Raw genomic sequence first — 16,524 nt, forward strand, 5'->3', positions numbered from 1 at the left:
GTTCGCCGCGCCGTCCAGCAGCAGCGGCGACGACGCAGAGGCTCTTGACAGTAGCGATAAGGACGAGGACGACACCCCTCACGACGACGACGACGACGATGACCCGTCACGTGTCGCCCGGCCGGCCGTGTACCCATGGCTCGTCCGCCAGGTATTGGTCCACTTGCTCGCATGCCAAATTGGACATATGCAATGCGAATGCTAGGAGAAGGGTAAGCCGCCGCCCGAAGACTGGATGTGGACCATGTTTGACCGCGACTACTTCCAGCCCATCGATCTCAGCCGCGCGGACGAGCTCGAGCGCATGAGCCGCGCCGTCGCGACCATGGGCGACCCGTTCCTTCGCGACACGCCGCCCGGGTGGCTCCCCGAAGCGCACGACGAAGCGCCGTTCGAGATGCCGCCTCGGGGTCGGTACTACCGCGAAGTGTGGCAAGATCAAGAGTTTGTCGAGGCGGTCGGCGGCGACTTTGTCGTGGTCGACGACAACCATGTGCTCGCAACCGGCTACAACGACGACGTCTTTGAAGCCTACTACTGCAAACTGGAAGCCGCCATGGGCGACGACGGCTCCTTTCCAATGGACGGGGTCCTTCCCGACCCGACGCCGCCGCCGGCGACCGAGACAGACGAGATCGCGAGCGCGCTAACACAGTGCGTGGCTGCCTTTGTGCCCCAAGTGCTCTCCAACTGGCACACGCTGCGCCACCTCGCCGGTACGTCTCGGAGCACGCCCGTCCCAGAAGACAACGACATGCTATCTCTAGACCGCGTGCGCGACCTGGCGCCGCTCGACGCCATCTACGAGCAAGAAGCAACCTTTGTGAAGCGCGTGGAAGCCTCGTACAACGCGCTCCGTCGCCGGTCCAAGAAGGCAGCCGGCAAGCGCAGTCACGTGCGTGCTGCGCCGGCCAGAACGCCGGCGCAAGCGGCAGCCTGTGCATACGCAGCGCAATTTGCATCGTAGGTCCCCGCTTCCAGTGGCCCTCATGCCACAATTATTTTTTCTCGTAGCCAACTCGTTGTCGGCGACGGCGTCGACTATCTGGACGCGACCGGCTACTGGACAAGCGCCGTCGTCGTCGATGCCTTTCCGGAGGCTGGAGCGCGCCTCACGCACGTCAAGGTGCATGTGTCTGGGTGCAGCTTCGCGTCGCAGACGTGGGTGGCAGTCGCCGGCGGCCGGCTCCTACCGCCCGGCGCAGTCTCGGCCCGCAAGGCGCCACATCTGGACGTCGACCTGGTCAATCGTGACGGTGGTGTCGTCTGTAGCGCAGCACGGGCCAGAGCCGTCTTACCGTGTCCGAGCACGACGGTCGCGATCGCTCGGACGCTCGAGTCGCTCTTCGTTGCATCGTCGAAACCGTAGCTTTCCTAGTCCAACTAATTATAGTGTACATCAATCATCATCCGCCAACGACTCGATGACGTCGACGCGGTGCCCGCGCGAGATGGCGGCGTCGCCGCATCGCATGCCGCTCGTGCAGAAGCAGAAGCGCGTGCACGTGGGCACGACCAACCTCCTGCGCGCCTCATCGTCGCCGCTCTTGCCGACGCCCAAGCTCTCCGGCCTCTCGGGCGCCATCTACGGCCGCGAGCCGGCGATGTCGCCACCGACGCCGGTGGCGCGAGCCCGGACGCCGACGCCGCTGCAGCCGCGACCGCACACGACTGCCAATGCACCGCAGCCCGCACCGAGAACACCAGCGATCGATAAGACCAACCCCGTGACGCAAGCGCTCTTTGTGAAGAACCGCAATAAGCTCCGCGCGCGCGTCGCGACCCGCTTTGGCTCGATGCGCGCCATGTTCCGCGCGTTCGACGAGTCGGGCTCGGGCAACATTACGTTCGAGCAGTTCCACAAGTCCATTTCGTTTCTCGGTACCCACGCATGATATCTTGATACGTTGGTAGAGTCGTGGTTAGGGCTCGACATGGCCGAAGACGACCAGCGGCTCTTGTACCAAATGGTCGACACGAACGGCAACAACTTGATCGACTTTGCCGAGTTTTCAGAAATGTTTGAGGCCGAGCCGATGCTTAAGAGCTTTGAGAGCACGACGGCCGCGCTCAAGACGCGGCCACCGCCCTTGGCCGTGACGCCGCGCACCAAAGCGCGCATCGCCGCGTTCCAGTTTGAGCTCTCGGAGAAGCTCTTGACCAAGCACGTGTCACAGCAAGTCGCATACGGTAGCACCTCCAAAGGTGCGCAGGGTGCTCTAAGAGGAGGCGACAATATCTATCTAGTGCTCTTAAACGCGTTCCGGCACATGGACCACGACGGCGACGGATCCTTGACGTACGACGAGCTCAAGGCCGCACTCGGACATGGCATGCTCGACCTGGACATGGACCCGATCGAGCTGGACGCGATGATCGCGACGATCGATGCCGACCAGAACGGATACGTTTCCTTCAAGGTAGAAGGCCACAGGATGCCCCTATGATGGACTTGTGATCGTTGTAGGAATTTATCAACTATTTTTCGAGCCAACCGGAAGGCGCGGATCGGGACCTTTTCCTGCACGGCCGCCAGCGCGAGCTCACGCAGCTCGAGGCGCGTGCCAAGACGGTACCGAGTCCGCGTCCAATCTTTGAAGACCTTGACGGCCCGGTACCCGTCGTTGCACCGGTCAAGCTTCGCGACGTCGAGAGTCTCCCGGGATGTCTTCCCGAGCAGCTCTGCAAGCGCACGTCAGCGCTAGTGCTAAGTCCGCCAAAACCAGATACCGCGCTGAGCACGTCGGCCAGCGTGCCCGAAGACCTCAGCGCGTACTTTGCGACGCTCGGACCCGTCGTGCCACCACGGAGTCGGCACCGAAAAGAAGTCACAGATTGGAGTCGCGTCGGTGTCGGTGGTGCTTGGCCCGCGAACGAGTCGCCAGCGTACCTCCCGCCAGAAGACCGCTTCAAGACCACCAACATGGAGCAGTTCAGCCCCGAGAAGAGTGCGCGCGCGGGGCTGCCCGAGGCCGATTTGCAGCGCGCGAAAGCACGACTCGCCGCGCGCCACGAGCGCACGTACCACAACATCCTTCGCATGCAGCACAACGCCGAGTTCCGCGCCAAGCACGCGTCCTGGGAAGAAAAGGCGCGGGTGCGCGCCAAGTCCCACCAGCGCCTCGTGTACAGCAGCGGTGTCCTCGAGCGCGACGAGAAGCAGTTTGACCACTCGACGCGCATGCCCAAGAAGGCCGGCGGCGCGAGCTACCATCGGATGTGGGCCGGCAGCCTCGAGTCGCAGTTCAACACGCAGCCGTGGGGCGTCCTTCCGCCTGAAAAGACCTAGCGAAACACTAGTCCTAAGCAGATCGTGCTGCCGTTTCTCGTTGCTCGTGGTGCCACGTCATTGGCCTCGCACGGGATTGGCCCGCTCGCCCCAGCCTCGAAACCAGTCAAAAGGGATCCGGATAAAAATAATTATACGGAGGATCCACGTACCAAGCACTCATACAAGCAGCAGCAACAGCAGCCATGGCACTGAGCAGCGTCGAGATCAAGAAGCTCGAGGCCAAGATCAAGGAAGATGCCAAGCACACCAACGGTACGAACCTCATGGCGGCTGACAGCTCATGGACCTGCGAGCGTAGAGCTGACCAAGATCAGCGCATGCCTCAAGAAGGGCGACAAGGTAGATGCGACCACATCTGCCAGAATCGTCGCTCACTACGATGGAGCGTAGGCCGCCGCCCAGACCGCCGTGCAGTCGCTTCGCCGCCTCTTCCTCTACTTTGCCGAGAAGGGCGACCTTCGCAGTACGTCAAGTATGTGCGCCAATCGCGCGGCTCATCGTCTGCCTAGTCCCGGACTTGAGCAAGACGCAGGACGCGGTCGCCAAGTACCGCAAGTGGCTCTGGGACAACTACGTCGCCTTCCTCGACACGATGGTCGATTGGCTCGACGACGAAGACGACAACGTGCAGGTACTCCCATCGCCATGTGCTCTACGCTCACATTCAACACGCAGATTGCCGCACTCCGGACGCTCATGGACGTCGTGGCCCGTGAGAACGTCTTCAAGGGCCTCAAGGAAGAGGGCTTTGGCAACGAAACCTACAGCCGCGTCGTGCGCCAGCTCGTACGACGACGCTGCCACCCAAAAGGAGAGGAGGACTTAGTGGATTTAGGTGCTCTCGGAAGAATTTAACGGCGAGCTGCTCAGCGTCTTCAAGGGCGAATTCGTCGCCGCGTACATCGACGTGCAGTACTACACGGTGCGTGGTCGACACTCGACCTGACCAGGCGGCTCACGACGGCTATGGTCTGTAGATGAAGACGCTTGCGGTGATCCTCGACGCCACCAAGACCAAGCCGACGTCCGCGCTCATTCGCAACGCGCTGGCCATCATGGACATGGTGACCGTGCCCGACACCCGCGACGACATCTCGACGTTCCTCGTGACGCCCAAGATGACGGAACATGACATGGCCATGGCCGCCAAGGACGACGAGGACGACGAAGATGACGATGAGGATGACGATGAGGACGACGAAGAGGAAGCGGCGGTCAACGCGAATGGGAAGCGCCCCGCGTCGTCGACGGGCGGCCCGCTCAAGAAGAAGTCCAAGAGCGCGTCGCTCTACAACCCGCGCGAGCACGAACGTGCGTTCAGCGCGGCGTGGATTGCGCTGCTGAAGCACCAGCTGCCCGAGGTACCAGCTCGTCTTGACGACGTCGGATGCTCATGACGAGCGTAGGACGTCTACAAGACGGTGCTGGCCAAGCTCCCGGACGAGATCATGCCGTACTTGGTGGACCCGATTTTGCTTGCCGACTTTCTCACCGACTCGTACAACGTCGGGGGCATCACGAGTCTTCTCGCCCTCAACTCGCTCTTCCTCCTCATGCAAGAGTTCAACTTTGACTACCCCGACTTCTTCCCCAAGCTCTACGCGCTCGTCGGTGACACGTCGCTCCTCCGCTCCAAGTACCGGTGCGTTCGCTCCTCCCTCTGATATGAGTCGTTGTAACAAGCTTTTGGACCTTAGCAAGCGCTTTTTCAAGCTCCTGAACCTCTTCCTCTCGTCGACGCACTTGCCCGCGTACCTCGTCGCGTCGTTTGCCAAGCGGTAGGACGTCGTCATCCAGAGGCTTGTACAAGTGCTCAGAGTGCGTGTCTAGGCTCGCGCGTGTGGCGCTCACGGCCGAACCTGGCGCGATCCTCTTTATCGTGCCCATGGTGTACAACCTTGTCGTGCGTCACAAGGAGTGCACGCAGCTCATCCACCGCACGTCCGTCATGACGGTGGCCGAGAAGGCCGCTGAGAAGCGCGCGAACCTCGGCGTCAAGAACGAGGTCGACGCGGCCGCGGCCAAGATCGCCAAGGAGAGCAGCAAGATCACACTCAAGGGCGGCAAGGACCCGTTCGATGCGAGTACCAACGACCCGGCCAAGACGAACGCGCTCCAGAGCTCTCTCTGGGAGATGGTGTCGCTCATGGACCACTACCACGCCGACGTGCAGGCCAAGGCCAGCATGTTCAAGGAGAAGATCCGGTCGGCGATGCTCGACATGACGCCCGAGATGATGGACGTCCAGTACGACGCGCTCATCGAGTCGGCGCTCAAGCGGCGCGAGAACCAAAAGGTGCCGGTGGCCTACGAGCGCTGCACAGCCGTCTTTGGCGCCAACGACGGCTTTGCCAACGTGTTTGCCCTTTAGATATCTAATGCTACTTTGCTTTCCTCCTACGACCTTTCTCAAGAGACACGGCGACGTCTGTACAGCAGGCGACGCTACTATTACTTGATACGGTAGAGGATGTGGACACCGCTCTCCGTCTCGACCATCTCGCTGAGCTCGGCCGGCGCCAGCGCGAAGGCCGCGGCTTCAAAGGGCGGCTGCATCTTGCCGCGCCCGAATGGGCCCAAGTCCCCTCCGCGCTTGGCGCTGTTACAATCCGACTCGACTTTGGCGAGCGCCTCAAACTTGTCGCGGATCGCATCGCGGTGCTGCTTGCCCGCCAGCACGATCTGGTCGCGCAGGCCTTGGAGGCGCTGGATTGCCACGTCCTTGCTGCGCGTAATCGTGTCCTGTCGCCATGACGACGCCCGGCGACTGCCCGAGTGCTTGACGAGGATGTGGAGCACGTGCACCGTCGATTCGTCGTCGACCTTGGACTGCTTCTCGTCACTCTTGGGCCGCTTGGACGACGATGACGAATTGGCCTTCTCGTCGCGTTTCCGCTTCCCGTCCTTACTGCTGCTCATCATCTCCGAGTACTTCCACGTCTTCTGGCCCGTCTTCTTGTTGAGGTAGTAGCACTCGCCAGGACGGCTCTTGCTCTCGACGCGCGTCCAGCCCGATGGCACCACCCGGTCGCCCTTCTTGCTCGTCGTCTTGGTCTCCGCCATCGGCCTCCAGTCTTTTGACGATCAGAAGAATTATCACGCCAAACCTTGTAGATTGCCAGAAATAAGCTAGTCTGTTTTCGGCATTACGCCGTTGATACTATGGCAGATGCCGAATTAAAGCTGGTTTCTGACGTGGCCGCGTCCCAGCACACGCTGACGATCCCGATGCGACTGTTTGACGTAGTAATACAGCTTTTGCCTACTCGCTGTGGACAACTTGTCGTTTAAGAGACAACTTGTCATTGAGGAGACCTTCGAGAGGATTCGACTATTAGACTAGATAACGACTAGGCCGACGCCGTCGCGCGGCCGTGGAGCATCAAGATGGCCTTGTCCGTCGACGAGTAGACAACCATGGGCACCGACGCATCGCCGAGCTTTTCGGGCGTAAAGACGACGGGTACTTCGACGTACGAGCGAGGGCGTAGCGTGAGGCTCGAGTAGGCACACGAAAACGGACGACCGAGCGTCTGAACAAACACCGTCATGGGCTCCTTCGCGCCGTTGCAGATGCGCACAGGAACACACTGCGACGTGTGCAGAGCTGCGCTGCCGCAGTCCATGTTTTCGGCCTGGAAAAAGAGACCGCGCTTGGACCGCTTCTTGGTTCGCGTCGACGATGCGACGCTGCTCTGACTCAATTGGCTCGACTTGGGGTACGACGGAGGCTCGTGGGCCAGCGCGGACGCGTCCACGACGACGCTGATCTCGCGCGTCAGGGCGTTGTTCAGCGTAATCGTAAACGAGCCGCACCACGTCTTCTTATTGGGCGGCAGCGCCGATGACGTCGCCGCGTTGCAGTGGACAGTCACGGTCGACTTGCTCTTGGGCCCAACGACCCCTTGGGTCGGCGCCAGCGAAATGTGCGGATACGGGCACGCGATCGAGAACGGCACGTCCTTGTCGGAAAAGTTGATGACCTCAAACGACTTGACGTCGTTGGCCGCCAAGAGCCGAAGAAACGTTGGATGCACGTCCACCGTGCTGCCGTTGGCCTCGAGCGCGTCCTCGTCAGCCACCTCTTGCACGATACGCGGCGGCGTCGGCTGGCGCACGGGCGTTGCTGGGTTCTTGACGTGGGCGTCCACAATAATCTCGTACGGTGTCGCGCGCGGGTCGCCGCTCATGCTTCGAAATTGAAAGATGCCCGAGACGGCGCCGACTTGCGTTGCCACAAACCTACGATTGTTCATCAGCAACCATCGCATCAACGAAAGCGTACCGAATAACAAAGTGGTCCGACGCGTGGGGTGGCATCTCGAGCACGGTGGGCACGATACGGAATTGGTTGCAGCCACGGCTTAACGGTACAATCGACGCGCAAATACGCGCGTAAGTTGCGCTCGTGTTGCGAAACACAAAAGTTTCCGAGATTTCGCCGCCTAATGTGCACAGGAAGCGCTTGCAGAGCTTGGGCCGCTACGCACGCAGTGTGGTCTACATACATTTGTAGAGCAAAGTACCTCGAGTGCCTTGGTGTATGGCGTCGGTGGCGGACTCATGGGCACCTACAGCAATTGTGACGACCGACATCGATACAAAGGCAGTACAACCTCCTTATACGCAAGTTCGTCCGTTTGCGCATCGTTCATCATGGTATTCTTGTCCCCAGCGTGCTGCTGGATCGAGTAGCGCTCTGACGGCGTCGACGCTTCGTGGTGCTGAAGGTCCGTGAACGCCGTTCGCAAGTCGTCGCGATGCATCTTGGTCGACGGCGGCTTATCCGACTTTGATTTCTCAGGAAACGCCGCACGGGCAACACTCGTGTCGATTCGCAAGTTGGGCTTTGCGGCGTCCTGCGGCACGCTGTGACTGGCCCGCAGCGTTGAATCACGCTTGTAGCTTCGCATCGGAGTAGCTGTCGACTGGTGACCGCGACCGGCGCCTTCGATCGGGCTCTTCGTCGCGAGCAGCGCGTGCATTTGACGCCGGTCAGCTTCCGACATTGTGCGGTCCGCCGGATCCACATCGTGGTCGGACGTGGGACGCGGTGTCATGGGCTCGTCGACCGACATGCTACTGGGCTCAAACCGGATTGGGGACAGGCCAAACTCGCGCGTCAGCTTGGAATCGCGGGCTCGCATCGAGCTTGGCGAAAGACCATCGGGGTTGTGTGTAGGTTCAGCGCACTTGGCAATGACGTTATCGGTCCGAGATGCCGCCTGTTTGGCCGAGAACGGCACGTCGCGATGTGCCGGCGGCGCCCGCTCCTGGCGCTGCGACATGTCCAGCGTGCGCTGCGCCTTGCCGCCCGTCACGGCTCGGCTCGACTGCGACGAAATGATCGACGCTCGTGAGCTGCGGCGAGGCGGTGGCAGCACGGGTTGAGTGGGTTCTTGCACCACCGACGTAAGCTCTGCCGTGATGTTGTCAATCGCTCTTCTCTCAAACTGCTGCGACCCGGCGCGCAGACGAGGTGGCTCAGACCAGCGCTGTTTTTGGTAGTCGGCGATCGCCATGGCCTCCGAGACCACAGCTGCCTCGATGGCTTGCTTGGCGTGCGCTCGCAGTCGCATGACCTCGGATACCGAGGCTTGCATATGTCCCGTCGCTTCAATCATGGCTTGCACCTACGGCGATGCCATTCACGACTCTGCATAGAGATCTTGAGGCTTGATCGTACCGCGGCTACGGCATCGAGCGACGAGTGGATCACGTGCGATGGATGAATCGGTTCGTGCCACTGCGCTGCTTCGCGCTCCTTGGCCGTGAGGGACATGGCCGCTTGCACCGCGTCTGAAACAACCTTGAACGGTTCGTCGTCAATGTTGACAGGCACGCTCGACACATTCGGGCGGTTGGCGTAGTTGGCGAGCGAGTTCTACGTCGACACTTAGTTTCGCTCTGGCGTATGGCGTCCAAATGCAAATTGCACCTGCAAGTACGTCGAGATGGACAATGGCTAAGTAGATCCGAGTGAGCACAATTTGGGCGCGACATTGCCTTCACACACCTGCTGTGTCTCGACCGGAGGCGTTTGGCGCCGGGGCACGAGGTCCTTGACAGGCGTCGACTGCGAGATGGACAAGTCCATAAACGGCGCCGAAAGGCCGACCGAAGGCTGGCTCATGTCGGTGCTAGGGGTTGGCGTCCACGAGGACCCGCGATACATGGGCGAAGACACTTGTTGTGGTCGTGGTGTTGAGTGAGTGGGCTATTACAGACGTACGTGTTCGTTGATTCATGCAACGGGTTTTCAAAGTACCTGCACAATGTGCTTGGCGCTGGGCGTGGTTGGCTGCGTCGAAAAGGAGCTTCGTGAGTATGTGGTCGTCGTAACAGGAGGCTTTTCGTGCTGCAAGACGCTTGACGGCGTCGCAGTCAAAAACACCTGCGACAACACCACTCAGAGAAGTTGTCCAGAATCTGCATCTGCACCTTGTGTGTTGTCGACGTCGGGGGTGCGCTGAAGTCCATGTATGAGAGCGCCTCCTTCGTATGCTGTGGCGCAGCAGTTGTGGCGTCTGGGAGACCACTCAACGAGCTCTTTCTCGGGATCGCGGTGTCACCAAATTCGACGTTGCTCAGGTCGCGCGACCGCTCGGCGAAAAAGTCGTCTGGTGACCGAAACCCCGAGCTCGTCCACGTCGTGTTGTCCGATCCAGCTTCTGGTCGCGTCGTCTGTGGCTTCATGAGCGCTTCTTGTCGGTTCAAGAACGTGGCTACGCAAGACATGTGGAAAGGGTGATGCCGAATGCATCTTCTACCTGCGTCGACGAAGCTCTCCGTGTCAAGGTTGATCGGGTCCTTGTCAAAGTTAATGTGGTTTGCTTGGCTCGCGAGGTTGGTTTGCGGCGCAAAGAGCGACTCGAGCGAATCCCGCTGCTCCTTCGTCGGTAGCGCTGGTGGGTCCATCAGCGGCGACGGCTTCGTCGTCACGGGGCTGCCGAGGAGGCTGCTCATAAAGTTCGTATCGTCCATCATGTTCTTGCCATCGGTCGACGCCATGAAGTCCCGGGACATCTCGCCGAGGAGGTTCGACTGCGAGAGCTCGCCGTCGCTGTCGCTTCCAAAGAACATGTCCGTGTACTTGGAAGGACCGCCATTCTTCGCATGGTCTTCGTCGCCGAGGTCCATGTCCCGTCGACCTGCTTCCGCGCGGGCCTTCTGCTGCTCGTCGTAGCGCTTGAGGTAGTCTTGCATCGTCGGCTCCATCATCACGTCCGTCGATGGCCTCCGCGCTCGGACTCTATAATTAGGCGGTCCCAAGGAATTGGTTGTGTCAACCACTGGGTGCTTTTATTCGGCGGGGCGGCGAAATTTAATGGCAATCGCCAATTCTATGGCGCGCCGCCACCATTCACATACAACCACCAAGCTATTTGAAATCGCAATCGTCGGGCGTGCAAAATAATATACTGGATCCGATGCGATGTGCTTCAAATATTTAAATTTGATGTGTTTTGATTGGCCAAAATGTGACCCGCGCGATTTCGGACCTCGTCGAGGGGCATCTACCGCGCCGCTGCCGCAGCGCCGATGGGTTGGGACATGGCCCCACCACGCTTCTGGAAGCACAGATACGACGAGGTAGACAGTCCATGCCCATCTCCGCCCGTGCGTGGGCGTGCACAGAGAAGCGGCTTGCGATGGAATCGCCATGCAATCAGGCTTGTCGCCATGTGTCATCATCCTTGGCGCGCTTTTCGCGTTGCAGTCATAGCCTCGACGTCTAACATTGGTATACCGGTATATTGCCTGTGACCTGATGAGCGAATGAATGAATGGCCCATGGATTACTAGCGCGGGTGCCAAAGATACTTGTTCAATTTGGACATTCTGGACCCACGCACATCTATCATCTCTACCAACACGCTACCTATATGGTATTAATACGAAGCTTCGAGATCGTCGCGCGTATGCCTCTGAGGTTCGGTTTGTCAACGACATGTTGCTGGCGCGCCCATGTCGGCGCCGAGCCTCTCAAAGCCAGGCTCTCGGCGCAGCTTTGCGTTCTTTGGCTCCAAGGACCCCCACCCTCGAGCACGGGCGCAATCCTCGTTCCTCGGTGGTCAACCACCGTTTACGAGCAACAAGTCAATGTCTTTAGCAACTACTACGTAGTAGTATACTGGTACAAACAACGTCTCAAGCCTAAAGAATGAATTCCCTAAGCTTGGAAAGCAGCGAGCATGAATTCGGTTACGTATCAACGATGCTGCTATCGAGGTGAAGCTCGACAAGCCACTTGACTTTTTCAGCAAGGAACAATTCGCCGCCGTCACTGCCGCCGTCGAAGTGATGGCCAGCTTGCCGATCGCAAGAAGCCTGCAAAATATAGTGTGCACGTCGATGGGCATTTAACGCATTACGCCGATTCCTGTTGGGTTTAACGCAATGGTTTAACTCTGGGCTGATTGTAGTCAAGAATGCAGGCCGCGAGTGAGTGTCCTCTTCCCAGTCACTGGCATGCGACGCCATTTATAAAATCACAGCATGGCGACGTACAAGACGACGAGCACGGACGAGACGCCGCAAGCCGTGCCCGTGCAGCCGACGTACCCCGCCGCCTACAACAGCGCGCCGGCGCAGCCGTATGGGTACCCGCCGCAGCAGGGCTACCCGCAGCAGAGCTATCCGCCGCAGCAAGCCCCCATCTACATTGCGCAACAGTACCCTACGGGAACGGCGGTCTACGGCTCGGGGCCGCTTCCGATGCACCACGGCCCAGAGCGCCAGCACGAATGCGGCTTCTTCTCGCTGAGCCAGCTCGTCTCGAACGTCTGCAACTCGGCCCTCCTGCTCGTGCTGCAGTTCTTTACGATGTTTTTCGCTGTTTTTGCGTTTGTATTTGTCGCGATCGGCTTCTTCCTTGGCGTCGGGCTCCTCCCGCTCTGCTGCCTTGGTCTTGTGGTCTTCGGTCTCTTCAACTTTTGCCTCCGCCCAGTGGCGAGCATCGATGACTTGCTCTACCAGCAGCGCCGCCGCATCTACGACCGCCTTCTCGCCGACTAGTAAAACTCATGTGTAGTCCGTCGACTCTGGTAGTGTTCGGTTGTAAGAGCATGCATAAACACATTATGGGTTTTCAGACTTGTCGTTTTGCTTGTAGACCGGTTCACCAGACTGACAGACGCGGGCGCATTTGACTGCACTCGAGGCGCCGTTCCTGGGCCAAGCTGTCCTCGCACAGCAGCCCACAACAACGAATCAACCAACGGTAATACAAATTGTTTGATGATGTATCCCACCACAACTTATCCTCGCGAGACACTTGAATTAAATAAGGTCGTTGGCAGTGCCACGCATGGAATCGCTGCCTACTTGGTCTTTTGTCGTCTCTAGCAGCGCTAAAATGCGTTCAATTTGGACTTGTTGCACGTGTAGCTGCAGCACGAGCCGCTCCTACACGCGTAGTATAAGGACACATGCGTAGACGACGTGGTGAGTACCTGCGTCTCGGCCACGCGCTCAAAGTGTGCGCTCGAGAAGCATGTACGAGCATACTCGCTTGTCGACGACGGGGACGGTGGCGGCGACGATGTCGTCGAGCTCTCGCTGCGTGACGGCAGGTCCAGTTCGGCAACTATTCAAGCGCATCATTCATCCTTCCCTATTAGTCTATCGTGCGACGTACAAAACGGTACGTGCAGCCGCGTGCACGCATGCTGCAGCCACTCCGCATTGGCGCGTCGCTCCTTGGCGGTTTGGTGCTTGAGCATGACCTCGACAAAGCCGCTGCCGAGAATGGCGCCTACTCGATCGATCCCACGTCGTCTGATTGCAGCATACTGCAGGAAACGAGTAGTACCTGGAATCGCAAAGAGGTCGATGCCCCAGAGCGCGACGACCGAGGCAAAGATGCGGCCAGCCACCGTCCTGGGCACCGCGTCTCCGTACCCAAGCGACGTGATGGTCTCGACGGCCCACCACGCGCCGACGCCAATGCTGGAAAACACCTTTGGCTGCGCCTCTTGCTCGAGAAAAAAGCTACGTCGTCGCGTGAGCCATGGCCCTGTATCAGGCACATTGTACGTACATGGTGATGCCCGAGAGGAGGATGACGGCGCCCGTGAGGTATGTGATCACAAAGAGCTCGTGCTACTTGCGTGTCGTCAATATTCGACAAGAGCAGCAAGAGGGATGCTACCCGCTTTTTGCGAAAGATGATGCGAAGGCGCTTGACCGCATCGTACGACCGCTCGATGCGCAGAAAGGCGAGGACCCGCAGAAGGCGCAGGCCCTGCACAACCGCCGACGCTTCCGGAAGTCCATCATGTAATGAGCCCAAAAGCGTACTGTGATATGGTAGTCATACACAGCGCTGTAGCACGCGATCGCTTCAACCACGTAGGGCACGAGCGCAACAAGATCAATCAGCGACATGGGGCGGCGCATCCAGGCGAGACTAGTTGCACATTACAAGTGTACGGGACTTGAGTGTGCAGTACCGTCCAAGCACAGCGTTGGAGGCAAACCGACGGTCCTCGACGCACGACCAGAGACGCAAGAGGTACTCGAAGAGGAAGACAGCGGTGGAAAAGGCCACCACCATGCGGATGCCGGCGTCTAACACCGCGTCCGTCAACAGTGCGTTGTGTAAAGTCAGGTGCAGTACCTGGTGGCGACGAGCTGGCCGAGCCGTAGACGGTGACAAGTACGTTGATCACAATCAAATATAGCAAGCCCGGGTCCACCTAGTGAGAGCAGCGCTGCACGAGCGATACGTGCGAGGTCGACGCGCGAAAATGCAGCACGTGCCAAATAAGCGCGCGCAGCGTCGCGGGCCGCGGACTCACTTGTACTGGCAGCAAGGGCGTCACTTCGAGCATTCGTCTACTCTGCATCGGGCCAAAACAAAAATGAACCGAGAAGGCGACGTGGAAAGTCCACCCAACACGATGGATGAAATGGACGGATGGTATGGATGCATCGGAAGATGGCAAGAACGCTGCACATCAGGTCTAAGGACGACTTCTCGACGTTCCAATGGCTCGCATGTATGGGCTCGCTCTAAAACGTCAAGACCAAATGACATGCAGACCCGACGTTCCGGCCTCATGCATGGCGCTCACCTCCAATACTCAACGTCGCTACACCGCACGGCGACGAGCCATGTCCCACGCTGGATGATTTCTGAAGCACAACTCTGACGCCCGCGAACGCGCTATGCAATGGTAGACAATCAAGTCCCTTCCTTGTTGGAGGTCATCGTTCGTTCGATGGAACGATCTGCCTCGACGATGCGAGACACAAACTCGGAAGCCAGCAGGAGCGGTGGCGGGGCCTCCCTAGGCGTCCAAGGAACCGCGACACCACGTGGGATCTGTATTTATGGTCAACTCCCACCCGGGCGTCTACGCTGCATCAACAACGTGCGCTGCCGTTGGTCGGTCGCCCGTTTGCACCTGGATACAGCCTGCAGCTCCTTGGGTGTGCACATCTTTCTCGCGTTGCCGAGCAAAGAACGATTGTTGCAGTCTCTTCTCTCTTCATGAAAATGGTGCAGGAGCCAACCATCACGGCGCGCAGTGCTTGTTCACGTCAATGCGCTTACTAAAACACGCTACTGCTGGGGCCAATGTGAACCTTGGTCTCGAGAAGCTTCAAGACGCGGTCGAGTTGTTCACGCTGTAGCTGAATCTGCAGCGAGAGCATTTCCTAGCACGAAATATGTGCGCCGTCCACATGAGCAGTCGGTGCTCACCTGATTTTGAAGGAGTTCGTTGAGCTGCGACGACGAGACCGTCACGACGTCGGACCCAAACGGAGATAAATGCGGCGACGTCGTCGCATCCGGAGTGCCCAAAGGGATCGAGAGCGGTGGTGTCGCTGGGGTGGGAGCCTCCGTAATGTCCTCGTCGACGCTGCCTTCGACGGGCTCGGAAAGGACGTTGGACAAGGTCGTCACTAAACATACGACCGTCAACCAACCTACGTCAGTTTGTCTCTCGCAACGTACGCGGCGCCAAGAGCGAGCCCGCGGCGACCGACTGAATCTGGTGGAGCTGCGAAGAAATTTCGTGGATCCACCGGTCTTTGGCGCGCATTTCCTTGGCCGTTTGGTGCTCGAGCATGACTTCAATGAAGCCACTGCCGAGGATCGCGCCTGCACCAGCGTGTTTACTATTCTAGCTGGTATACGATCGATTCTACCTGGAATCGCAAAGAGGATGATGCCCCAGAGTGCGACGATGGACGCAAAGATGCGACCGGCCACCGTGATGGGCACCGTGTCGCCGTACCCGAGCGACGTGATGGTCTCGATTGCCCACCACGCGCCGACGCCAATGCTGGAAAAGACGTCGGGCTGCGCCGGAAACTCGAGGAAAAAGCTACGCAAGCGACAAGGTTTCCCTATCATTTTCATGTGAAAGTTGACATACATGATGGTGGCCGAGACGAGAATGACGACCGCGGTGAGGTAGGTCACCACAAAGAATTCTTGCTGCACAGACAACGCGTGAGGACTTGGTAGATGTGCAATATGCCTACCCGCTTTCGCCGAAAGATGATGCGCAGCCGCTTGATCGCATCATAAGATCGTTCAATGCGCAGAAAGGAAATGACGCGGAGGAGTCGGAGGCCGCGAATGGTCATCGAGCCGCGATACGCCACCGACGTCCTACATACATGATAGGGCGACCAGCATGCGGGCACACGAGGACGGACGCAGACGCTGAGCAGAGCGCAATTTCAAGAAAGTAGGGTACGAGCGCAACAAGGTCAATGAGAGACATGGGCCGCAGCATCCATTGCAGTCTACGCACGGCCTTGCAACAGTTCTACATCCAGGAGATGAACGATACCGGCCAAATACGGCGTGGAACTTGAAGCGAGGGTCTTCGACGCACGACCACCAGCGCAAGAGGTACTCGATGGTAAAGATGGCGGTCGAGACGTAAATGATACCCGTGAACCACCACGGCGTGTGCACTACAGTGTAGAACGCTCGATATTCGCGTCGTCGGATGCGATGTGTACCTGGCACGGCCGGGTCCACGAGGCTCGACGAGCTCACAATCGTTACGACGACGTTGAGCAAGATGAGGTTGAGGAGGAAGAGCTCGACGTAGTAGGAGCACTGCTGGATGTAGGTCACGTGCTGGATCGACGACCGATAGTGCAGCACGTGCCACACGATCGCTCGGTAGCTCACCGGCGGGAGCGGGCTCGTTGGCTTGGCGCGGCTAAGGGCTGCTGCCGGTGGCGGAGGCCGGGACCGGGGC

General features: G+C 59.1%; 8 protein-coding genes across 8 annotated transcripts; 4 read left to right on the forward strand and 4 right to left on the reverse strand.

Moving 5' to 3' along the window:
- Window positions 1-244: 244 nt before the first annotated feature.
- On the forward strand, window positions 245-1,415 carry SPRG_20337 (hypothetical protein; the record flags this gene model as incomplete). Its single annotated transcript, XM_012346557.1, has 3 exons — window positions 245-716; window positions 768-963; window positions 1,015-1,415. 3 exons carry the CDS (start codon window positions 245-247, stop codon window positions 1,367-1,369), a joined length of 1,023 nt encoding a protein of 340 aa, XP_012201947.1. The 3' UTR covers window positions 1,370-1,415.
- SPRG_20338 (hypothetical protein) lies at window positions 1,406-3,289 on the forward strand (the record flags this gene model as incomplete). Its single annotated transcript, XM_012346558.1, has 4 exons — window positions 1,406-1,881; window positions 1,927-2,205; window positions 2,248-2,420; window positions 2,468-3,289. The coding sequence occupies exons 1-4, from the start codon at window positions 1,425-1,427 to the stop codon at window positions 3,287-3,289; spliced, it is 1,731 nt and encodes a 576-aa protein (XP_012201948.1). The 5' UTR covers window positions 1,406-1,424.
- A 123-nt stretch (window positions 3,290-3,412) lies between these two features.
- On the forward strand, window positions 3,413-5,690 carry SPRG_07088 (hypothetical protein). Its single transcript, XM_012346541.1, has 10 exons — window positions 3,413-3,544; window positions 3,591-3,631; window positions 3,683-3,755; window positions 3,802-3,923; window positions 3,968-4,078; window positions 4,128-4,214; window positions 4,270-4,653; window positions 4,699-4,934; window positions 4,990-5,070; window positions 5,123-5,690. The coding sequence occupies exons 1-10, from the start codon at window positions 3,475-3,477 to the stop codon at window positions 5,661-5,663; spliced, it is 1,746 nt and encodes a 581-aa protein (XP_012201931.1). The 5' UTR covers window positions 3,413-3,474; the 3' UTR covers window positions 5,664-5,690.
- On the reverse strand, window positions 5,636-6,389 carry SPRG_07089 (hypothetical protein). The gene has a single exon (XM_012346542.1). It carries the CDS (start codon window positions 6,353-6,355, stop codon window positions 5,744-5,746), a length of 612 nt encoding a protein of 203 aa, XP_012201932.1. The 5' UTR covers window positions 6,356-6,389; the 3' UTR covers window positions 5,636-5,743.
- Window positions 6,390-6,629: 240 nt separating this feature from the next.
- SPRG_07090 (hypothetical protein) lies at window positions 6,630-10,561 on the reverse strand. Its single transcript, XM_012346543.1, has 10 exons — window positions 10,063-10,561; window positions 9,734-10,017; window positions 9,561-9,686; window positions 9,309-9,509; window positions 9,231-9,257; window positions 8,979-9,176; window positions 7,909-8,925; window positions 7,819-7,863; window positions 7,578-7,774; window positions 6,630-7,534 (listed from the first exon to the last, which is right to left on the reverse strand). The coding sequence occupies exons 1-10, from the start codon at window positions 10,511-10,513 to the stop codon at window positions 6,643-6,645; spliced, it is 3,438 nt and encodes a 1,145-aa protein (XP_012201933.1). The 5' UTR covers window positions 10,514-10,561; the 3' UTR covers window positions 6,630-6,642.
- Window positions 10,562-11,791: 1,230 nt separating this feature from the next.
- On the forward strand, window positions 11,792-12,380 carry SPRG_07091 (hypothetical protein; the record flags this gene model as incomplete). The annotated part of the gene is made up of 1 exon (XM_012346544.1): window positions 11,792-12,380. The coding sequence occupies one exon, from the start codon at window positions 11,792-11,794 to the stop codon at window positions 12,308-12,310; it is 519 nt and encodes a 172-aa protein (XP_012201934.1). The 3' UTR covers window positions 12,311-12,380.
- Window positions 12,381-12,615: 235 nt separating this feature from the next.
- Window positions 12,616-14,127, reverse strand: SPRG_07092 (hypothetical protein; the record flags this gene model as incomplete). Its single annotated transcript, XM_012346545.1, has 11 exons — window positions 12,616-12,624; window positions 12,677-12,700; window positions 12,748-12,881; window positions 12,933-13,049; window positions 13,107-13,285; window positions 13,335-13,396; window positions 13,446-13,538; window positions 13,595-13,703; window positions 13,747-13,864; window positions 13,914-13,992; window positions 14,053-14,127. 11 exons carry the CDS (start codon window positions 14,125-14,127, stop codon window positions 12,616-12,618), a joined length of 999 nt encoding a protein of 332 aa, XP_012201935.1.
- Window positions 14,128-15,234: 1,107 nt separating this feature from the next.
- SPRG_07093 (hypothetical protein) lies at window positions 15,235-16,485 on the reverse strand (the record flags this gene model as incomplete). Its single annotated transcript, XM_012346546.1, has 7 exons — window positions 15,235-15,404; window positions 15,452-15,630; window positions 15,682-15,743; window positions 15,791-15,920; window positions 15,974-16,057; window positions 16,105-16,231; window positions 16,280-16,485. Coding segments are annotated over 7 exons (958 nt in total), but the record flags the coding sequence as incomplete, so codon positions are not given.
- Between the last annotated feature and the right edge of the window lie 39 nt (window positions 16,486-16,524).

Source organism: Saprolegnia parasitica, assembly GCF_000151545.1.
Source record: "Saprolegnia parasitica CBS 223.65 unplaced genomic scaffold supercont2.29, whole genome shotgun sequence".
Taxonomy (NCBI): Eukaryota; Oomycota; class Saprolegniomycetes; order Saprolegniales; family Saprolegniaceae; genus Saprolegnia; species Saprolegnia parasitica.